The 20,878-nt window shown below is 41.4% G+C and overlaps 1 protein-coding gene across 3 annotated transcripts in view; it reads right to left on the bottom strand.

Annotated features, from left to right (window-relative positions):
- Positions 1 to 20,617, bottom strand: part of TOM1L1 (target of myb1 like 1 membrane trafficking protein) — a 46,436-nt gene extending 25,819 nt beyond the window's left edge. Inside the window, exons 1-7 of one of the 3 annotated variants that reach the window (XM_053212455.1) lie at positions 20,409 to 20,617; positions 17,965 to 18,049; positions 15,810 to 15,888; positions 9,970 to 10,119; positions 9,237 to 9,362; positions 7,649 to 7,750; positions 6,098 to 6,214 (exon numbers count right to left, since the gene is read on the bottom strand). In XM_053212455.1, the coding sequence (XP_053068430.1) occupies positions 6,098 to 6,214; positions 7,649 to 7,750; positions 9,237 to 9,362; positions 9,970 to 10,119; positions 15,810 to 15,888; positions 17,965 to 18,049; positions 20,409 to 20,466 (717 nt within the window). In that variant the 5' untranslated portion in view covers positions 20,467 to 20,617. Of the gene's footprint in view, positions 1 to 6,097; positions 6,215 to 7,648; positions 7,751 to 9,236; positions 9,363 to 9,969; positions 10,120 to 15,809; positions 15,889 to 17,964; positions 18,050 to 19,796; positions 20,267 to 20,408 lie in introns of those variants that run through there. The other 2 variants (XM_027034164.2, XM_027034166.2) reach the window with 2 other exon arrangements.
- Positions 20,618 to 20,878: the final 261 nt, after the last annotated feature.

Raw genomic sequence — 20,878 nt, forward strand, 5'->3', positions numbered from 1 at the left:
TGAAGGCTCTTCATCATTCTTTCCTTTGAGTTCTGGCAAAACTTCCCTCTTGCCTATTTATGCGTAGGGATATTAGTTAATAGCACAGGATAATGAACTAGCTCCTGTAGTTCCCTTAAGCCCTGCAATATCTTGCTGAATAAATAGTACCTTGATTAAACTCTCTTCAAATTATCCAAATTGGCCATGCCATCTGTTTCACTGACCAACTCCACAAAGGCATGAAAACGCGTACTTAGAATCATTAAAATAGTATGATACCAACACAGGACTAAACAGATCAAACGGAACAGCCTCCAGAAAGACATCTTTGTATTAGAATATAGAATGTGATGAAGGAGTGTTTGAAATGAATGGAAGTGGTATGAATCGTTAGATGTTATTTGGACAACCAACCATCTAAGTGGAAAACAAAAGAATGAAGATATAGTCTCTCATAGCAAGGATAAAGATTTTTATTTTAAGCCATATAAAATCTAGAGGCGGAAAAACATTTATTAAAGATATTTTTATTGAGGGGCATCTGAGTGGCTCAGTCGGTTAAACATCTGACCCTTGATTTCGGCTCAGGTCATGATCTCACGGTTCAGGAGTTGGAGCCCCGCAATGGGCTCCACGCTGACAGGGGGGATTCTCTCCCCTACTCCCTCTGCCCCTCCCCCTGCTAGCTCACTCTGTAATAAATAAACTTTAAAAAAAATATATTTTTTTTGAGTGACTACATCATGCCAGGCATTGGTCTGAGAGCCAGAACCTGAGCAGTCAGTGAGATAAGCTTTGGGAGCTTCCCTTCTTGTAGGCAAAGGGGGCTGAATGAATATTCGAGAAAAGCCTCAGAGCACTAGGGTGGAAGATGAAATGGTGATGGGGCAGGAGAGTGGCTGACAAAAATCTAGAGTCTGAAGCCTGGGGAGTCCAAAAAGTCTTCTTGGAGGAAGTAACATACTAAGCTCCAAGTGAAGAGAAAAAGCTGGCCATTAGAGAGGGAAAGCAGGACAATCAAGGATGAAATCCTCCAAGATTTCAAGAACAAACTTGGTGTGTCCAAGGAACAGGAAGGTGTCCACTATAGGTGGACCAAGGAGTTCCATGTGCTGTGGAAGGAGAGGTAGGCAGGAGCTGATCAGAGAGGGCTTTGTGGCCAGAATAAGGAGGCTGGGGTTTTATTCCACGTCACAGGAAGCCACTGGAGGGTTTCAAGCAAAGACAACATGATCTGATTTGCCTTTTAAAAAGCTCTATGGAGATGCTCAATATCATTAGGAAATGCAAGTCAAAATCATAATGAGGTACCCTTGGCACCTAGTAGACAGCTATTTAAAAAAAAGAAAGAAATGTTGGCAAGGAAGCAGAGAAACCACAATTCTTGTACCTTGTTGGCGGGAATGTAAAATGGTGCAGCCACCGTGGAAAACAGTCTAACTTTTTAAGGAACTGTCAGAGTCAGAATTACTACATTACCCAGCAGAGCTACTCCTAGGTTATAGGCTCAAAAGAACAACACAGAGGGCGCCTGGGTGGCTCAGTCGGTTAAGCATCCGACTTCAGCTCAGGTCATGACCTCATGGTTTGTGGGTTCGAGCCCTGCATCAGGTTCTGTGCTGACAGCTCACAGCCTGGAGCCTGCTTCAGATTCTGTGTCTCCCTCTCTCTCTCTCTCTGCCCCTCCTCCAATCGTGCTCTGTCTCTCTCTCCCAAAAATAAACACTGAAAAAAAGTTAAATAAAAACTGAACATAGGAATACAAATACACACACACACGTGTGTGTGTGTGTGTGTGTGTGTATGTGTATATATGGATGAACGCTCATAGCATTAATAGCCAAAAGGTGAAAACAACCCAAATGTCCATCAACTAATAAACACACAAATAAGACGTAACATATCCATACAATGGAATATTATTGGGCCACTAAACGAATGGAATTCTGATATGTGCTACAACATGAGTGAACCTTGAAAACAAGGTTAGTGGAGTAAGTAAAGTGAAAAAAGCCACACACAAAGGCCACATATTGCACAATTACATTTATATAAAATATCCAGAACATGTAAATCCGTAGAAACAGTAAGCAGATAGGTGGGACAGGGAAAAGAACAGAACAGGGGAGAGACTGCTTCATGGGTATGGGGTTTCCTTTTCAGAACTAGTTCCAAAGGTTCTGGACCCAAAGACAAGAACTGGTTCCACTGTGAATGCACTAGATGCCACTACATCATATACTTCAAGATGGTTAACTTTATGTTATGTGAATTTTACCTCAATTTTTTTAAATAAGCAAGCTATATAGTTGTTGTCTTCTAGGACAGTGTTTTACTCAATATCCCAAAAACCTTCTTGATAACAAAATACCTAAAAATGCTAGATACAATATATTATTCTAACATACATGCCTAAGTTCTTAAGAAAGAATGAGAAATCCTCAACCACTGAAAAAACAAATAGGATCCAAAGACAGGAGAGGCAATAAAGGTACAAGGCTTGTAAGGCACTCATCTGCCAAGCTCCAATAACCTTGAGAGGCAGGAGACAAGGCCTGGGGCCTGAACAAGATGGGAAGATGCATCAAAGACCCCAAATATGCAGCGGGGACACCTAAATGGCTACAACTGATATGTAAAATAAGAAACCTATGTATTGGTCTCTGCCTCTGGTTTCTAACAGAGAACTCCTAAATCCCATGGAATTCCCTGGGTGATCGGAAAATCTTTAGTTCTAATGAGGTGACTCGGTGGGCTCCTGGATGGGGGCTGGTCACCAGAGAGACCAAACCATGATTAGAAGCTTGGAACATCAGCCCCATCCTCCATCCTCTGAGTAGGGACAGAGGCTGAAGATTTGAGGTAATAATCAACATGCCTACATGACAAAGCCTCCATAAAACTCCAAAAACAAGGAGTTTAGAGAGTGGGTGAACACATCCATAAGCCAGGAGAGTAGTACATTCCAACTCCATGGGTACAAAAGCTCCTGCAGCACTTGGAGCTATCTGGACCTTGGACTTATCTCTTCACTTGACTATTCATCTGTATGCATTGTAATACACTCTATAATAAAACAACAAATATAAATGTTTCCCTGAGTTCTGTGTGGCATTCTAGGAAATTGTCAATCCCATGGAGAAGATCGTGGAAACCCCCAGTTTACAGCTTGTCAGTCAAAAGTGTGGGATACTCAGGCTTGCAACAGGCATCTGAAGCAGGGATGGTCTTGTCCTTAACCTGTGGAGTCAATGCCAACTCTGGATAGTGTCAGAATGGTTTAACGTGAGGGAAGAAAAAACACCTCACACACTTGCTCACACACTTGGTGTCATAAGTGTTGCAAAAAAAAAGAAATAGTTTTCTTTTATGAGGGAATTGAGAGTACAAGAAAATATTCCAATTCTTGTCAAAAGAATATTAAGAATAGCACTCCTCATGAGAGCTCTATGTGTTGCTAATGAAAAACATAAAACGAAGAAGAAAGTTACACATTCAGTAGGCTTAGTCAGGTGCCAGAACCTATTCAACTTCAATGGGACATGAGTGGTATTCTAATGTTGCTTTATACCCCAAGACTCCTTATTATTCAAGGCAACACACAGCCCTAAACTCTGGCATCAAGACAACGTATTAGCGTTCTCCTTGCAAAATGTGACCAAACATCTGTACCTGAACACTGGGACACAAAAAGGCATTTTGGTGTTGTCCAGGATGGCGCACAGTATAGAGCTGGATTCACATGTTTAAATGGAATGTTTCTATGTACATTTTTAATGGAGGGTTGTTTGCCACAGATGGATGAAGCAGGGAGGAAAGTGATAAATCATGTCATTGCAGAAGCTCTGAAAGGCTTGGGAAGACCACATGGCACTAGAAATACTGCTGTGGTCATTTCTGAAAAATATGATCTGCCCCATATTCTTACTTTGATATTTAACTTAAAAATTTTAGTTAACATGCTCATCACACGTAAGTCACAAAATTTATATCTGCAAAAACCTTCAATTATGGATTTTTTAAAAGGATTACTACAAAGGAACTATTTTTAATGATTAATTTTCCTTTTATTCTAATAGGATATTTTAATATTATCTTTTTTAAGTGTCCTCTTAGCTCTTCATATTATACATATAGAAATGAAGTCCAAGGCCAAGAATCCCAAGAATGCTTAGCAAAATATGATATTCCTATGTAAAAGATTCTAAAAACAATACACTTAAAGCCACTGTGCCAAAATATTGAGTTGTTTCTCAAGGAATATTACACTGATGTTTTGTAGGATGTTTTGTACTCAGCAAATGATATTCCTATGTAAAAGATTCTAAAAACAATACACTTAAAGCCACTGTGCCAAAATATTGAGTTGTTTCTCAAGGAATATTACACTGATGTTTTGTAGGATGTTTTGTACTCAGCAAATGAGGATTGTCTGGTCAAATATGTTTGAAAATGTTGGGTTAAAGAAAGATTCTTAGGCATCTTTACTATACTAATAAGCTCTATGAACCTCCAAGAGAAGAAACATAATAGGTAGTTGGTTTTGCAAACTTACTTGACCACAGAGGTCATTTCCCCCCATAGAATATACCGTAAGTGCTAAATGCAGTCTACAAATATTTCTTAGAATTTGGTCTTGCTTCTCTAGAGTTTAGCATCTCAATGTCGGTTATATTGTCCTTCAGCTTATATCCCTTTTAAAGGTTCCCTTCTGCCATCAGGCCCACTCTGGCATGGCATATAAGGTCCTCAATGACTTGTACAAGACCAGATCTTAACACTCTTCACCTGGAGCTGTATGCTCTCAAGCTGTGGTTTTAAATCCTCTTCTTATCCCTGTGTACCTGAGAGATAACACAAACTCAAATCCATTTACAGTGGGTGGAGAGTGGTGCAGAGTTCCTTAAGAAGTGTATCTGACTCCCTACTGATCTCCGGAAGTAGGCATGCATAGATATAGTTTGAGAAATGACTTTTTTTTTTTTTTTTGGCAACCTTTTAAAAATTTTAAACCATTCTGAGTTCATAGGCGGCACAAAAACAGACCAAGGCCTGCATGTGGACCACCGGCCATGGTTTTCTAACTCCTAAATTAGAGGAAAGCATAATCCAGGACATCCAAGACTTCCCACAAGAAGTACCACCGCAGAGCAGTGCCTGGCGGGGGCTCAGTCAGTTAAGCATCCAACTTCGGCTCAAGTCATGACCTCACGGTTTCTGGGTTTGAGCCCCATGTCAGGCTCTGTACGGACAGCTCAGAGACTGGAGCCTGCTTCAGATTCTGTGTCTCCCTCTCTCTCTGACCCTCCCCCACTCATTCTTTCTCTCTCCCTCTCTCTCTCTCTCTCAAAAATAAACAAACATTAAAAAATAAACAAAAACCCTCACTATTCTCTTTGCCCCTACCCCTGATCCCAATGTACGATAAACAAATTTATATTACAGCATCTAAAATACTTTATTTAAACTGGTTGTTGACCAAACAATCTTGCTTACTAGACATAAGTTCCCTGGGGACTAGGCCAGCCTCCTGGCTTCTATATCCTTTACCACACTGTCATCACTCAATATGCTTGTTGAGTGGATGGATATAGAGACAACTTGTATATACTTAAAACAATTAGTGACTGAGGCACCTGAGTAGCTTAGTCAGTTAAGCATCCAACTCTTGATTTCAGCTCAGGATGATCTCATAGTTCATAAGATTGAGCCCTGCATCAGGCTCCGTGCTGACAGGCCTGGTTGGGATTTTCTCTCTCCCCCTGCCCCTCCCCTTGCTCTCCCTCTCCCTCTCTCTCTCTCCTCTTCTCTCTCTTGCATGTGCACATGTGCTCCATCTCAAAATAAACATTAAAAAAAAAACAATTAGTGACTAGTGCAGATTGTGTACGACCAAGGCTATAACTGATTTAATGTTGTTAAATTATTTGTTGTGAGAGAATAAGAACCATGTCTAAGTTACTATTACATTTTTGATAAAGTCATCCTGGCATGTCCTTGCTAAGTTTAGAAATCAACTGAAAATGAATAGATAATATTAGTTATTCTTACAGCCTTGAGATGGAAGAAACCTTAAGAGATGGTGTGACTGACTGTCCATGAAATCATACTACACCTGCAGAAGCTCTATGTCTTCACGGTCTTCAGACCCAGGAATGTTCTCCATCAGTATGGCAGACATCACTCTCACATTCATTTTTGCCATATCCAATTCACTGTGCAACTTTCCAATCTGTGGAGAGCAACACAATCACAATGTGACACATAAAGAATGGCTACCCTGGGGGCGCCTGGGTGGCTCAGTCGGTTGGGTGGCCGACTTCGGCTCAAATCATGATCTCGCGGTCCGTGAGTTCGAGCCCCGCGTTAGGCTCTGTGCTGACAGCTCAGAGCCTGGAGCCTGTTTCAGATTCTGTGTCTCCCTCTCTCTGACCCTCCCCCATTCATGCTTTGTCTCTCTCTGTCTCAAAAATAAACGTTAAAAAAAAAAAAATTAAAAAAAAAAAAAGAATGGCTACCTGTTTTCTGCTACCAAGAGGACATTTGCTAGTAGAGAAAAGTCTCTTGCAAAATTTAATATTTTCAAATTTATATAAATATCTAATTGTTTTATAAATGTACAATCTATTATCTTCTCATTTTTTTTAACACTTATTTACCTTTGAGAGACGAGAGAGAGAGCACAAGTGGGGGAGTGGCAGAGAAAGAGGGAGACACAGAATCTAAGCAGGTTCCAGTCTCTGAACTGTCAGCACAGAGCCCGATGTGGGGCTTGAACCCACAAACCATGAGATCATGACCTGAGCTGAAGTCAGGTGCTTAACCAACTGAGCCATCCAGGCACCTCAACAATCTGTTACCTTCTAAAAGGACTTGAGATCTCTCATAATAAATCTAGACATCTGCTTTAAGAAAGTTAAAAGTGAATGGAAAAAAGTCAGATTAGAACCAATATGGAGAAAGGAGAAGGTGACTATTACGGGAACCTGGACAAAATGGCAAATGTCAGCAGCAAAACCAATGGGAAGAAAAAAAATTAGCATTTTCTAGTTCCCATGGTGTTAGAAAAGGGAGGAAAAAAATCGAGAGAAAAACTTTTTTTCTTCTTGCATTAAATTCTAAGAGAAATCAATCACATGGATTTTTATAGAATACTGAATAATAATTCAAAGTTTTAAATGATAGTTCCCTTACAGCAAAACATAAATAAGCATCAATAATATCTGGTTATCTGGGTCTTTGATAAACAGATATAGGCAACAAAGTAAATGTAATTCAGTTGGCCCAGTTAATGTTAGAAATAAGGCTACCACTTACCAAAGTCTTTGGAATGGTATATTATAGACAGTCCTAGTAGGATCAACAGGAATCAGCTAGTCAACACAAGATCCATTCCACAGCCTAGTCTCCACAAAGACAACCACTAACCAAGCACAATGGTTAAGAGCTTGGGCTTTAGAATCAGACAGAATCCACAGGATTCATTCTACTTAGAACTGAACCATGATAAGTCACATAGTATCACTAAGCTTCAGTCCCCTCCTCTGTAAAGGGAGGGTAATAATGTGCCTCCCTCCACCAGCCAATGTTGTTAAGAACAAACAAACTGCATATGAAGTGCTGATAACTTAGAGTCATCAATAAGTAGAGTTGTCACTGTTGTTACCTGTTCTGGGACCAATGTAATAGTAGAGCTCTTGGGAACAATCACAGTAGGAAGAACTGGTGCGGATGGAACAGATGATGGCGGGTTCGAGATGTGAGCAGTCTACCAATGTGAAATATGGAAATATTATTATTGGAATTAACACAGCCACCCCAAGCCCAGCTTTTCTATTCAGATGGCTCAATTGCTCCTCTCAACTAAAGTCCTGGGTAGAGGGTGTTGGCCCAAAGTCAATTGTCAAGTGTCCAACCTAACCAGCATTTTGAGAACAGTACTAATAGGATATCCATAACAAAGTATTCAATAAAAGATGGCTATTACAATTATTAACTAAATTACAATAAATAAAGTGCTCTTAGTTTATACCAAGAATCTACAAGATAAATTGCCATGTGAGATTATTGCCCTCTCTTTAGGTTTTTAAAAAGAAATCCTAAATCAATTCTTATCAAGTCTTTTTAAGCCATGACTGGCAAGACATCTCCTTTCTCCACTAATGAATGCTTCCCCGAGGCAATGCCTCATTTCCAACCTTGAGTGGAGAACCCGAAGCACAGGGCTCAGGCCAGTGTTCTGACATTAGGTCCACAGAAGTCACCTAGAAATCTTGTAAATACGGGGAGTTTAATTTAGCCGACAGAATATGCCTAACATGCTCCCATATTATATATACCCCAAAGCACATACTGAGCAATTGAGTAAGAGGTCCTAGGCCACTACTACATTACACTTTGGAAGAAAGAATAAAAGGGGTGTGGTGAGCAGACTCATGCAGGTAAAAGGTTGGGGCAGGTGGCTAGGGGCCAGGGAACAGCCTGCACAAGTAGAAGAGTTAGCCTTCAGGGCAAAGCCTCCACAAAGATCAGACTTCAGGTATACACATGAACTACTTTTCCATCAAGGCAGGACTCCTCAATCTACAGAAGGGAAGAAGGACTGTTTTTCACACTGTGGAAATTACAGCAAGAGCTGAATTATAATCAGTACTCAAAGTATTACAAGTTCAAAAGCTAATTTGCAAAAATTATTTGCAAACTTGAGAAAGAACATATGTGAATATCCAGAAACTCTTCCAAAGACACAGGATTAATAACAAGTTTGACAGATGACTCCCCATGGTGGAGACCCTTGCCTGTCTAGCACAAGTTGTTTCTTTTGAAAACAGCCCCCTCCTCTAGTCTACCCAAGTGATTTCCCTCTGGAGCCACCTGTTCTTATATGATCTCAGTTAATTTGTTCAGAAGCAGAAGACTGACCCATATTGGTCCCTTTTCCAAGGTTTCTAAGCTTGGAATCTGAAAAAGTTAAAGCTCTAACATGAAAATTTGAGAGCTAGGTCTACTATGTGGGAAAAGATAGTCTGCAATGAGAAACAAGTAATGACATTTGAGTGCCTGGTTCTCTGTTTTAAAGATCCAGCTAACACCAACTTCTTGTGGCTTGGTTATTCTAGGAGATATTGCAACAGCCTTCTTATAAATCCATCTTTTTGTTTAAGTTGGATAGAGGCAGAGTTGCCCCTTTCTAAGAGAAAAGAGTCACATAATAGACTATCTTATTCTGTAGCAGTTGAAGAAGGGCCTCCTACCTCTTGTCTTGCTGTTTCAGCCTCTGCATCTGAGGGAGGAAACTGAACACCTTTCTTAAGAAGGTCAAGGTACACTTCTTTCACTTCACTTACATCCACACCTCCTGGGAAACCTTGTGACCAAGTCTGAATTCAAGAAATCATTCCAGAGTTAAAACAACAGCAAAATCAAAACACAATTTGTAAGCTGGAGACAGAAAATGAGAGACTGACAATTCTGTATCCTCCTAAGAGAAAGTTGGTTTTGAATGCCATGGACAAAAAAAAAAGTTTTCAGAGACTAAAATAATAATAAATTTTTAATCATCAGATTCCCATGCCTCAGCATTTTAATGAAACCCTGGAATAGGTACTACTGTTTTTTGCTGTACTGAATCCAGAATAGACAGATTCTAAAATAGCATCAGTAGCTCCTTTGCCAAATAACTTTGAAAGCAGTCTGTTATCTACTCCAGAACAGTTTCCCTATCTGTCAAACAAGTATACACATCACTCTCTTATCAGACACGAATAAAACAGAAACTGAGAAAAAGTACAGAAATAACTAAAAATTCTTCAGAAATAGGGCACCATCCAATACCAATAAATTACTATTACCTGGAAAATAAAAGAATGAGATGCTTTCTGGCTCAATCCTAGGTTTGTAAAAGGGTCACTGGACCGATCAGGACGTACATAATTACAGTTCTAATCTTAGAGGCCTTCCATCCCATAAGGCATACAATAGACTTACCTTAATGAAATTCAAGATTCTATTCTGAATGTCTAAGGGCAAGGTGTATCTGGGGTTCAGCAGCTTAACCAGACTATCTTTAACGAATTCCTTCTTCACAATCAGAGACTGGAAACTTGGACCACAGTTCTGCATGCACATGTCAATAAGCTAAATTAGAGAGAAAATTTAAATTTAATTATATCTCTCTGGCAAAACCACCCTCCTACATAGAAGGTAAAAATCGCTAAGTAATGATTTCCACCAGCATCCTAATTAAACAGAATTTATGGTCTACTAAAATAGATGATAAAGCATGAGGTTCTAGGAATGTGAAGAAGTAGAAGGCATGATGTAAGTGCTCAGAGGGACGGATTTCTTGGGGAGTCGGGACACAATCATCAGAGCATTAAAACCATTAAATACCAGTACTTGGTAGTAAATGCTAAGGGCCAAATGTAAAGTGCTACAGACACATGGGCTACAGACTGGATGACATTTGTCCTAGTTTTTCCAGGGAAGTTCTGGTATATTCTTGTTGTCCTGGCTTTACTAATGATCTTTTTCATTCTCAAAATTGTCCTGGTCTGGATGATAAATTACACAGTCATCTTAGCTACAGACCTTTATGGACAGGTAAATTAGGGCCAAGTGATAATTTAGGGCCAGGTGGTTTTAAGACTTTTGGAAAAAGGTGGTCCTAAGTTGGGCTTTGAAAAATAGTTAAGAAAAAATGAATGTAGAACTATATTCTAGGAAAGTAAATGGTATCAAAATACATACAATACATACATACATATAGGTGACAAAGCATAGGAGATCTCAGAAGGAAAATGAGTACTCTGGTTTGTAGGGGCTTCTTCATGTGGGGAGACTTCATTGGGGAGGTAGGGTGGATAAAGTCTGGAGCAGCATCATACAGACTATACAGAAACGCATGGCAGTGAATGAGAAGAGTGTGGCCACTGCACTAAGAGGCCAGTGAAGGGTCCTTGTTTGTTGCCATCACACCTCTATTCTGAACTTGAGAAGGTTAATGTGCACAAATCCTGTGGGAAGGTGTTCAAGCAGCACTCTACAGCAGGCACCTGGAAGGACGGAGAATCCAGTAGAGACCCACTAGTACAGAACCAAGGCACAAAGGCCTAAACCAGGATGATGTGGGTACGAGGAAAGGGAAGGAAAGACTGCAGAGAATCACGAAAGTATAACTTTACAACTGATGTTTGTAGGAAAAGGATGGCTGAATGTGAAGTCACTGTTATTCTGCATGAGATTCATGGCCCCTCGAATGGAAATTTGGAAGTGACTGGAGTAGTAGGCTTGGTCTGTGGTAAAAATAAGGAGCTGAAATTTAGATATTTTGAGTTTAATGGTACTATGGACTGAATGTCTGTGTCCCTCCCAAATTCATAGGTTGACATACCTAATCCCTAATGTGATGTGCAAGTGGGTCCTTTGGAAGAAATTAGATCACAAGGGCGCAGCCTTGAGCAAGGAGGTTAGTACCCTTATAAAAAGGGACAGGAGGGATGCCTGAGTAGCTCAGCTGATTAAGCATCTGACTTTGGCTCAGGTCATGATCTCGCAGTTTGTGAGTTTGAGCCCCGCATCAGACTCCGTGTGGACAGCTCAGAGCCTAGATCCTGCTTCAGATTCTGTGTCTCCCTCTCTCTCTGCCTTCCCCCACTTGCACTCTTGTCTCTGTCTCTCAAAAATAAACATTTAAAAAAATTAAAAAACAAAAATAAACATTAAAAAAAATTTTTTTTAAAGGGATGGAGAGGATCTCTCTTGGGCATTAGAGGAGGCAACGACAAGATGGCCATCCACAAGCCGGAAAGCAGACTCTCACCTGCCACTGGATCTGCTGGATTTGACTTTAGACTTCATAGCCTCCACAATGTGAGAAATACAGGTCTATTGTTTAGCCAGCCTATGGTAGTTTTGTTATAGCAGCCCAAGAGACTGAAGGCAAAATAGATGGTGAGAACATTTGAGACATTTAACGGAGAGCTGTACATGCACATTTGCAGCTCAGAAGGGATGGAAGCCTCACGTGAGAAACCAAGGCTGTGTTTGGGGAGCAGGGAAGAATGGCTGGAACACTGGGGTTCACCAATCACACATGCCAGAAGAAAACTCCATAAGGACAATCAAAGATCAAAGTGCAACTAATGGAAACTGAAGCATAAAGAGAACATAATATTGGTAAAGTCAAAAGAGGGCAGTTTCCATAAGGATCACATGTCAAAATAGCTAAGAATAGGACATGAAAAATACTCGCTAGGTTTGTGGATTAGTGGGATCATTAGTCACCTTGGGAGGTGGGGGGGGTCCATTTTCAATCAAGCAACATAAGCAGAAGTCAGGCTAAAAAAAATGAGCTGGTATTGAAGAACTAACTGCATGCAGAAAGCAGATTTCTCAAAGGGATCTAAAAAAATTAAATTTCTATTTTCCATGCTGCCACCTCTCAGGTTAGAGAGGTCACAGAAACCATAATGTGACTGGGAGAGGCATGATCGTCTCTGCAGAAAAGCAGCCCTGAAAATGGACTGTCCACTATGCTCTGTGCTGGGTCACTGGAGTGCCAATATACAAGGAGGGTATGAGAGTTGTGGTTTTAAGGGCAATGTGGCTAAGAAGGCAATCAGAAAACTGAACACAGGTAGCCAGCTATCTGAAGCATGGAAAATATTTAAAGCAAAGGAAAATGAAAACAAAATCCAAAACCTACTGAGATAAATGAATATTTTAGAGCAAGTTATTTAGAGAAAATTTAAAGAAGTTGCATAACAAATGAATTTTTGCTTGATGCACTGTGGTGAGTTATTAGGTGAAACACAGAGAGGAAAAGTACCACTAGTTCAATGGGAATTTGTACAAATACTTCATTCAACCCATTACGCAGTCTCATTAGACAAGATAGCCTCCAAGTCTCACTTTCCCTAATGGTGAAACAAATGGGGAGTTTCTTACTAAATATTTCACAAACCGATTTTTATCTTTGGGATCACTGAGATTTGATGGTAATGGGTAACATTCCCAGGAGGTTACATGCATAAAATTAGACAGTCAACATGAAATGCTGACAATGTTAACATATGGAGATCACAAATCACGGCCCTTTTTGTTTTCCCCATCGGAATCTACAATTTCAGGACTAATTACTTCTAGTTCACCTCTTTCATTATGTCACCGGTACCTCTTTTCACCCCAGAGCCCACAGAGATAAGCAATAGAACCTATTGTGCCAAACTGGAAAAATACCCCGCTTTTACACATTCTGAAACTGGGCTTTGGTACAATTTAAGCGTTCAGATCATGTTCAGATAACCTATCTCTGGAAATAGACACCATAATCTCAGGTGGGATAGAGAACCTAGAAGCCAAGGGACCAAGAGAGACTTGGTAGGACTAAAGAGTAGGTCTCACTAATCTCCTTTTGCGCTGGACTTGGCAAGTTGTTTATCCTTCCAAGCCTCCTTCTTCTCATCTGCAAAATGAGCCATAATACCTCACTTTAGAGACTTCTTGTAAGGCCTAAATGAAATATAATGTATATGAAGAGCCACACAGATAGCAGGACCTTAATAAATGGTAACGATTTTGATCATCTGTTCCCATGGATAATTTCCTATCAGGAGAGAATATGTTGACTAGCAGATATAAATATTCTTCTTAGAAAAACTGGAAGAAAAAGAGCTACTTGGTAGTTTTATTTCTTGCAATTTCTAAACCAAACATAGTAAACCAGGCTTTGGGGCCATCCAGAGCTGAAGACCCCACAGAGGTATGGCCATCCCAGGGGATGAGCTCACCCTACAATGAGCTCCTGGATAAACAGATACATTTTACACAAATTCTGAAGCCCCCACAACTCACCACCTAGGTGGTGTTCCACAAAGGCCTATTAATTAATTGATTCCCAGGAACCTGTTCAACCACTGTCCACTTGACAATAATAGTATCTTGCTGAGACTTATCACAATGGTCGCTTTCAAAGGGCTAGCCTCTGGCTAAGAGTTACGAAGTTTGGTAACAAAATGCTTTTTAAAAAACCAATCTATCGTCTTCTTGACAAGACTGCCCCACCCACTGATGGTAGGAAATTGCAGTGTAGTCTAATCCCATCAAAGACCTAATCAAGATCAGCAAAGTCCATGGAGAACTCAAATGACACATAATTCAAAGAACGTTTATAATTGACTTTGACAGGCTCTCATCACTTCAGAGTAATAAAATGGAAGTGTCACATATGGGCATCCATTTTTAAAGAATTCATTGGTAAACATGTAATTGCTTTGACAGATATTGAATGATTCTTTCTGTGGCTAATTTCCCTCATAATTAAGTCTGGCTTAAGTTAACATTAAAGTCTGTTCTGAAGCCATAAACACCTCTGCAACGCAGTGAGTAGTCAGAAATGAAGTGATTGGGGCAAATCTACATGAAGCTATCAAGAGTCAAAGGCCTATTTAAAGAAAACCCAAGAAGTAGGTACCTTAATGAACTCTGACCTAACAATGAGGGGCTATTCTGACCCCCAACCCATGACTCCCCCCTCTCCTTACTTTGGCATAGGTAGGTAGGTTTTAGATTTGTTTGTTCTCACATTCTGGTATGGAAAACACAAGGTGGAAGATGTACAGTTACCAGAGGTGGAACAGGTAATGGGAACAGGCAGGTAGCTGGTAGCAAGGCTTTAGATACCGAACTACCCAAAGGGAAGAAAGAGTGGGAACCCAAAGAGAAATGGAGGGCCAGAAGAGACAACACTCTAGAATAACCTCACCTTCTCCCCAGCTCATCATCAGAAAAGGGAACCAGGATGGAAACAGAGAGGGAGATAGGGATAAGAAGAAACCACAGAAATGCCAAGAAGGCTGGGCACAACAGAGAAAAAGACACATCCAGCATATAAGCACCTGTAAGAAGGTGAAATAATACCGCAGGCTGAAACATAGAAGGTGGCATACATTTATCTTCTCAAGAAAGATGGTAGTTTTCTTCCCTTGAAACTCAAACACTGGAGCTGTGGTCACCTCAGTCCCATAGTCCTCTTGATAAATACTCCCAGAGCCCCTAAGGGGAGGGTGATACTGGCTGATTAGGTCCTTAACCTTGTGGCCTGGGGCTTGGCTGAGGTAAACAAAGGCATGCAGGAAAAATGAGAAAGCTACAGAGCTCACTCTTGGGCAGCAGGCAGGGCTTACAAAACCTACCTTAGTGAAAAAGGCAACTCACTGGAAGTGACTGAAGAGATCCTATGGCCCAGGATGGGGATGGGGGTGGGGGTGGAAACGGGAAGGCATCCAATAAATGCCCACACCCAAGTCACAGACAGTAAGGTGTACAGCACTCTTTAAATGAACAAAGAACACTCTCCAAATTATACCACGCAGGGGAGGTTGGTTGAAACTTAATGAGCTGCCAGCACCTCAGAATTCCACAGAGCTGTTCAAGTGAGGTAAAAAGCTAACAGGGAAGCATTTTTCAAGACTTCAATTCTCCCCATGGGTAACACATAGACAGACTTCTTGACTGGATCAGTGTCTACAAGTTTTGAATTACCAGTTCCCATCTCCTGAGCAGGAAAAGCTGATTTTCCAGGAACACGCTCTCCACGAAATTAAATGCTATTTATTACAATCGGCAAAACTCTCTCAATTCTGCAATTCTCAGTTTTAATTCATATGGTAAATAGCTTTGTGCTAACCTATTATCTCAGAATCTATCTATCTATCTATCTATCTATCTATCTATCTATCTATCTTTGTTTTGTTTACTCCAAACTAAAAATGTGACTATAGCTTGGGAAATCCTAGAGTCTTAATCATAATATTAAAAATACTTACTGACAAGGTAAGCTGGATTTCTTTATGATTGTAGTTTTTGGAAATCCTTTTCTTCAAAGCTTTTACTGCATCTTTTGGCCTATAGCAATAAATACAATGGAAACATCAATTTAGGCATTGCCAAAAATAAGAAGTCTCTGAAAATCAATATGTATCGTGGAAAGAGAAGACCAAGGTCCTGGTTCTACTGTGTGACCCTGGGCAGATTACTTAACTTCTCACACCTGTTTCCTCATACACGTAGGCAGACAATACCATCTACCCCCTTAAGAATCAAATAGAATATTTACATAACAGTATTACTCAGAAAACACTACACATGAAATGTATTCATATCCATATCCTTCTATAACTGCACAAAACTGGTTTATAGGAAATGTAATTTCCAAAACAATGAAGGTTACCATTTTTAAGACTATTTCCTGAGCACCCTAGAGGGAAGGGTATATAGGAGGAATTATAACTAAGTAGGTCAGCTTCTGAGGGACTACAATTTTACATTATAAAAGGAACAATTATGTAGAAACAGAGGGTCAAAATTTACTTTGATGTGATTGAAAGGTACAGTAAACTTCCAGTTAGAAGATCACTTCTTGGGAGATGTAAAGTATAATATGATGACTATAGTTAACACTGCTGATGGGATACCTGAAAGGTGCTAAGAGGAGACCCTAAAAGCTCTCATCACGAGGCCCAAAATTTTTTTTTGTTAACTGTATGAGGTGACAGATGTTAACTTATTGTGGTAATCATTTTACAATACATACAGGTCAAAGCATCATGCTGTACACTTTAAACTTCTACAGTGCTGTTTGCTAATTATAGCTCAACAAAACTGAAAAAAAAGATACAAATCCTTTTTACATTACCTTCCAATTTTGTCTGTGTTTGCATGGATAGAATTCCTATTATAGGACAATTACATACGCTTACCTAGAATTATAACTATTATAAATATATAGGTATTATCTATATTTCTAAAAAAATCATACATAAAATCTAAGATTAAATGCTTAGAAAAGTTTAAGAATAAAGGTACTTTTTTGAAAGGAAACATTTTACTTTGAGATTCCCTTTTTGTATTATCAATGAAGAAATTAGTATTATCAGTGAAGAAAAGGCCAGAGGAACCAAATATGGTAAACAAGATGATAGGGAAAACACCATAAACACCTTAAAGTACAGTCAATTAATATAATCAACAATTACGTATGTTTTCTTCGTCAACAATCAACATAAACTAGACTAAATATTTTTGCTATCAGTTATCAGTTTAATGTACACAGAAAAAGTAACAGAATTGTATCCCTTATAACAATCTGTAATTCAGACTAAATTCACAAAACAGTTGACCTTAATGATTTTATTTAAAGCTTCAATTCCCTAAAGTTTAAAACATATAACAAAAGCACACCATTTAAGAACACAGCATGAACGTGGGCCAGTTGACATTAAGAAAAAATTGTCTCATAAACAAGGAGAGGAAAAAAAGGCTGCTAGGTTAATTCCCGGTTAATAATGACAATTGCCTTGGGGCGCCTGGGTGGGTCAGTCAGTTAAACATCTGACTTCAGCTTGGGTCACGATCACGTGGTTTGTGAGTTAGAGCCCCGCATCGGGCTCTGTGCTGACAGCTCAGAGCCTGGAGCCTATTTCAGATTCTGTGTCTCCTTCTCCCTCTGACCCTCCCCTGCTCACACTCTGACTCTGTCTTTCAACAATAAATAAATGTTAAAATATATAAATAAATAATGACAATTGCCCAGGACAGGTCACCAGTAGGAGTTTACTAGCTTCTGGACAATATTTTTCAGTTAAAGTAACATAAAATACTGGCAATCAGAGCAGGGGGAATTTCTAAAGAAGGAAAAAATTCTCCTTTCTTTGAAGAAAAAGGAATTTGAGCTTCACAAAGACAAAATTTGAAACTACTGAAGAAAAGGCAAAGAGAAAAATTATAATGGATTCTCAAGTATTCCACACACTGAAATAAGCAGCCATCTTAATGTTTCAACTAGACACACCTTCAAAAGATAGTGGTGCCCAAGGGGTGACGAAAACACTCAAGAAAACCAAAGAGTGTTCAAGAGAAAATGTGCTGTAGTCCTGATGCTTCTTATCAGAGGTAAACGCGTGCACCACACACTGTACTCACCCATCGTGGGTAGTGTTAATTATGTCACAGATGTGCATAAACTGGCCCCAATCTTCAGTCTGAACTCCGGCAAATGTAGCCTTTTCTGCAAAGAAAAGCTCTTGTGTTGAGTCTGAGCTAACACAGAAGAAGAAATGTCTGACCTTCCCGAAATAATCTGCTTGGGGTTTACTAGCAAGTACCATTAAGTTTATATTACCAAAAGACAAAGAGATTTTTTTTTTTTCTGAGCAATTCCCAGTAATTCAGGAATCAATCAGAACTCAAGTTCAGAGTGCTGCCATTACAGCAGTAATGGACCTATTAATAAAAGCTACAGGCACAATACTCAGGCTGCAGGGCCAAGACAGGCCAGCTAAACCTCCATCTGCCTGCCTGTCTTTCTGAGGACAAGCACCTGTTGAGCGGTGCACAAAGTGAAGTGCATAGTGCAACGTATTTTACCTTATGCAACTTCATTTAACCCACTGTTACAGATGACGAACAGAAGTTTAGAGAAGTTAAGGAAATTACCTAAGGCTACACAGCCAGTACAAGGTAGAACTAGCACTCAACTTTCAGTTATTTGATGTCCGTTTTTATTTGTTTTTTTAAGTCATTTAGTCTCCTAGAGTGGGGGAGGGGCATACTGAGAAAGAGGGTGATCAGAACTACTGAAATTGTCTGTGTCCTTGAGCATAAGAGCAAGGTCACTCCCAGCACCTTTACTAACCAAAGCTGCACCAGGCAGACTACAGTGCTTCTGCACCTGGAACTCCATCATTAAACAATCAGATAATTTTCCCTCTCCAGATATTCTCAGTAAGAATATAAAATGCCATCTGGGAAGAGTAACAGAACACAACCTAAATGAGCTCAATATATTTCCTTCATGGGAGGAGGAGATCCTCAGCATGAAAACGCTAGGTCTAGGGGGAATGAAGAAAAAGTTAAAAAGGAGAATGAAGAGGAAGGAAGAAAAGGGTTTGGTTGGAAGAACCCCAAAGCTTAGTCTGCTTCCGTATCTAGGAAAAGTATCATTTGAATTTGGCACTCCATCGACAGAGCTGACCAACTTTGCGTCATTTAGACACCTACTATTGTTCCTTCTGCCAGATTCCTTGCTCCCATTTCAAGCGCTTCCTCCTACCTTCCCTTCTTCCTAGAAAACTCCTATTCACCCTTCAAAAGCCATGACAAAGTCAGTTTCTCCCATTCCATAAGTTTTGTTTTACAGTTTTCTTATATTGCAAGGGTACTATATTGTAGCTACTACATAATGTGTCTGTTTTACCTACAAGATTGCTCATTCCGTGAGGGTGGGGACCATGTCTCACCCTTGCCTCATCCAGGTACAGGTGTATCGCTGGCAGTCAGCAAATATTTACAACATTAAATCATCAGCCTATGAAGACACAGTCTGAATCTATATCCACTCAAAGTTCATTTTAATGTCCAATAGGGATATAGCCAGCAACAGTTTAGAAAGCATCTCCCCCCTCGGTGATGGTCACTTTCACCCCCTTATGAAGATGTGGGAACTAAGGTTCAGGACGGGTGGGGTGTTCCCCACTGTTAATGGAGCTGCAGGCAAAACTGCCCAAATCTGAGCCTCCTTACTGTAACCACCTGGTTCTCAGGATGTCGTCACCCCACTAAGTTCCTGACATTATATTTAGCATGCTTGGTTGGCATCCATAGGCACCGTGCCACACCCGGTTCCCCGAGGGAGGTGTTGAGGAGAAGGGAGGAAGGGAGAGGGCACTGGTAAGACAATCCAGTCGCTGGTTTCTGCTTCCCGGTACGTTATTCAGAGTACAGCCACAGATGAAAGGAAAGAGTTAGGCAAATACCTGCGTGGTGCCTCCAAAGGCCTCTTGCGACCCCGACTGTTCCTCCGCTCCCGCTTCCCTCACTCCAGTGCTGGGCATTTTCATTCTCTTTGTTTACTCACAAAAAGTAACTCAGCTTGTTAAGGGCTTGGCGCCAGACAGGACCGATTTAAAGGACCTGCCTCTCACACAGAAGTCACATCACTCAACCTCGGCGAGGCTTCTTCCCTCTTCGGTGAACAGGTCAGAGCCACACTGGGCCCTCGAGTGGGCGTACGATATGAACAGCTTTCTCCTGGCACAGAAGTTTACCCTCTCTCCTTGCAGAGGCCCAAACACTCCACACCTGAATCACGTGCGTGATTCACCTGTTCGGTTACACTTTCCGGGGAGCACCAAAAGGGAGGTAGAGTTTGAGGAGGGGTTCCAGAGGGAGTCGGCCACAAAGAAATGCTTCGAAGGCGCTGGGTGGGATGCGGGTGCCCCGAGAAAGTTCGGTGGGGGGGGGGCAGGGAGGAAGGGAAGGGTTTCCTCCAAGTTGGACCAGGCCGAGAATGGAGTCAAGCGGGAAGGGGCCCCGGGCCCCCAAAGCCGGCCCTGGCGTCTCTCTCCCCTCCCGCCCCGGCTGTTTACCTATGAGGTGGCCCACGGAGGTCGCATAGGGATCCCGGTGACTCTTCCCAAACGCCATAGTAGCCCCACCGAGCCGGGCCCAGGAAATCCGCCTCCACCGCTCTCGTGCTCCCGACTCCACCCGCTCGGTGCCCCTGGCTCCTCCTCTTCGTCCGAGCGCTTCCCGGGCTCGGCGGAGGCTGCGCGACCTGCCCTGCCGCTGCGGGGCGCCGGGCACCCTGCGTGGGGCGCGGGGGCGGGGACACTGGGCGCCCGCGCACCTGCCACGTGCCTCGCGGGACCAGCGAGGAGGCGGCGCTGCCAGCTCCAGGTGGCGCGGGCGGGCTGTGGCCGCCGCGTGGGGCCCGCGGGAGGACTCGCGGGACGCCGACAAGAGACCGAGGTGGGCTTGTAGCCCCTAGGAGCCGGCGGCCCAACGGCCACAGCCTGGAGATCAGAGACCCAGGCTCTGATTTCACCGCTTACAGGAC

Source organism: Acinonyx jubatus, chromosome E1, assembly GCF_027475565.1.
Source record: "Acinonyx jubatus isolate Ajub_Pintada_27869175 chromosome E1, VMU_Ajub_asm_v1.0, whole genome shotgun sequence".
In the NCBI taxonomy this organism is placed as follows: domain Eukaryota; kingdom Metazoa; phylum Chordata; class Mammalia; order Carnivora; family Felidae; genus Acinonyx; species Acinonyx jubatus.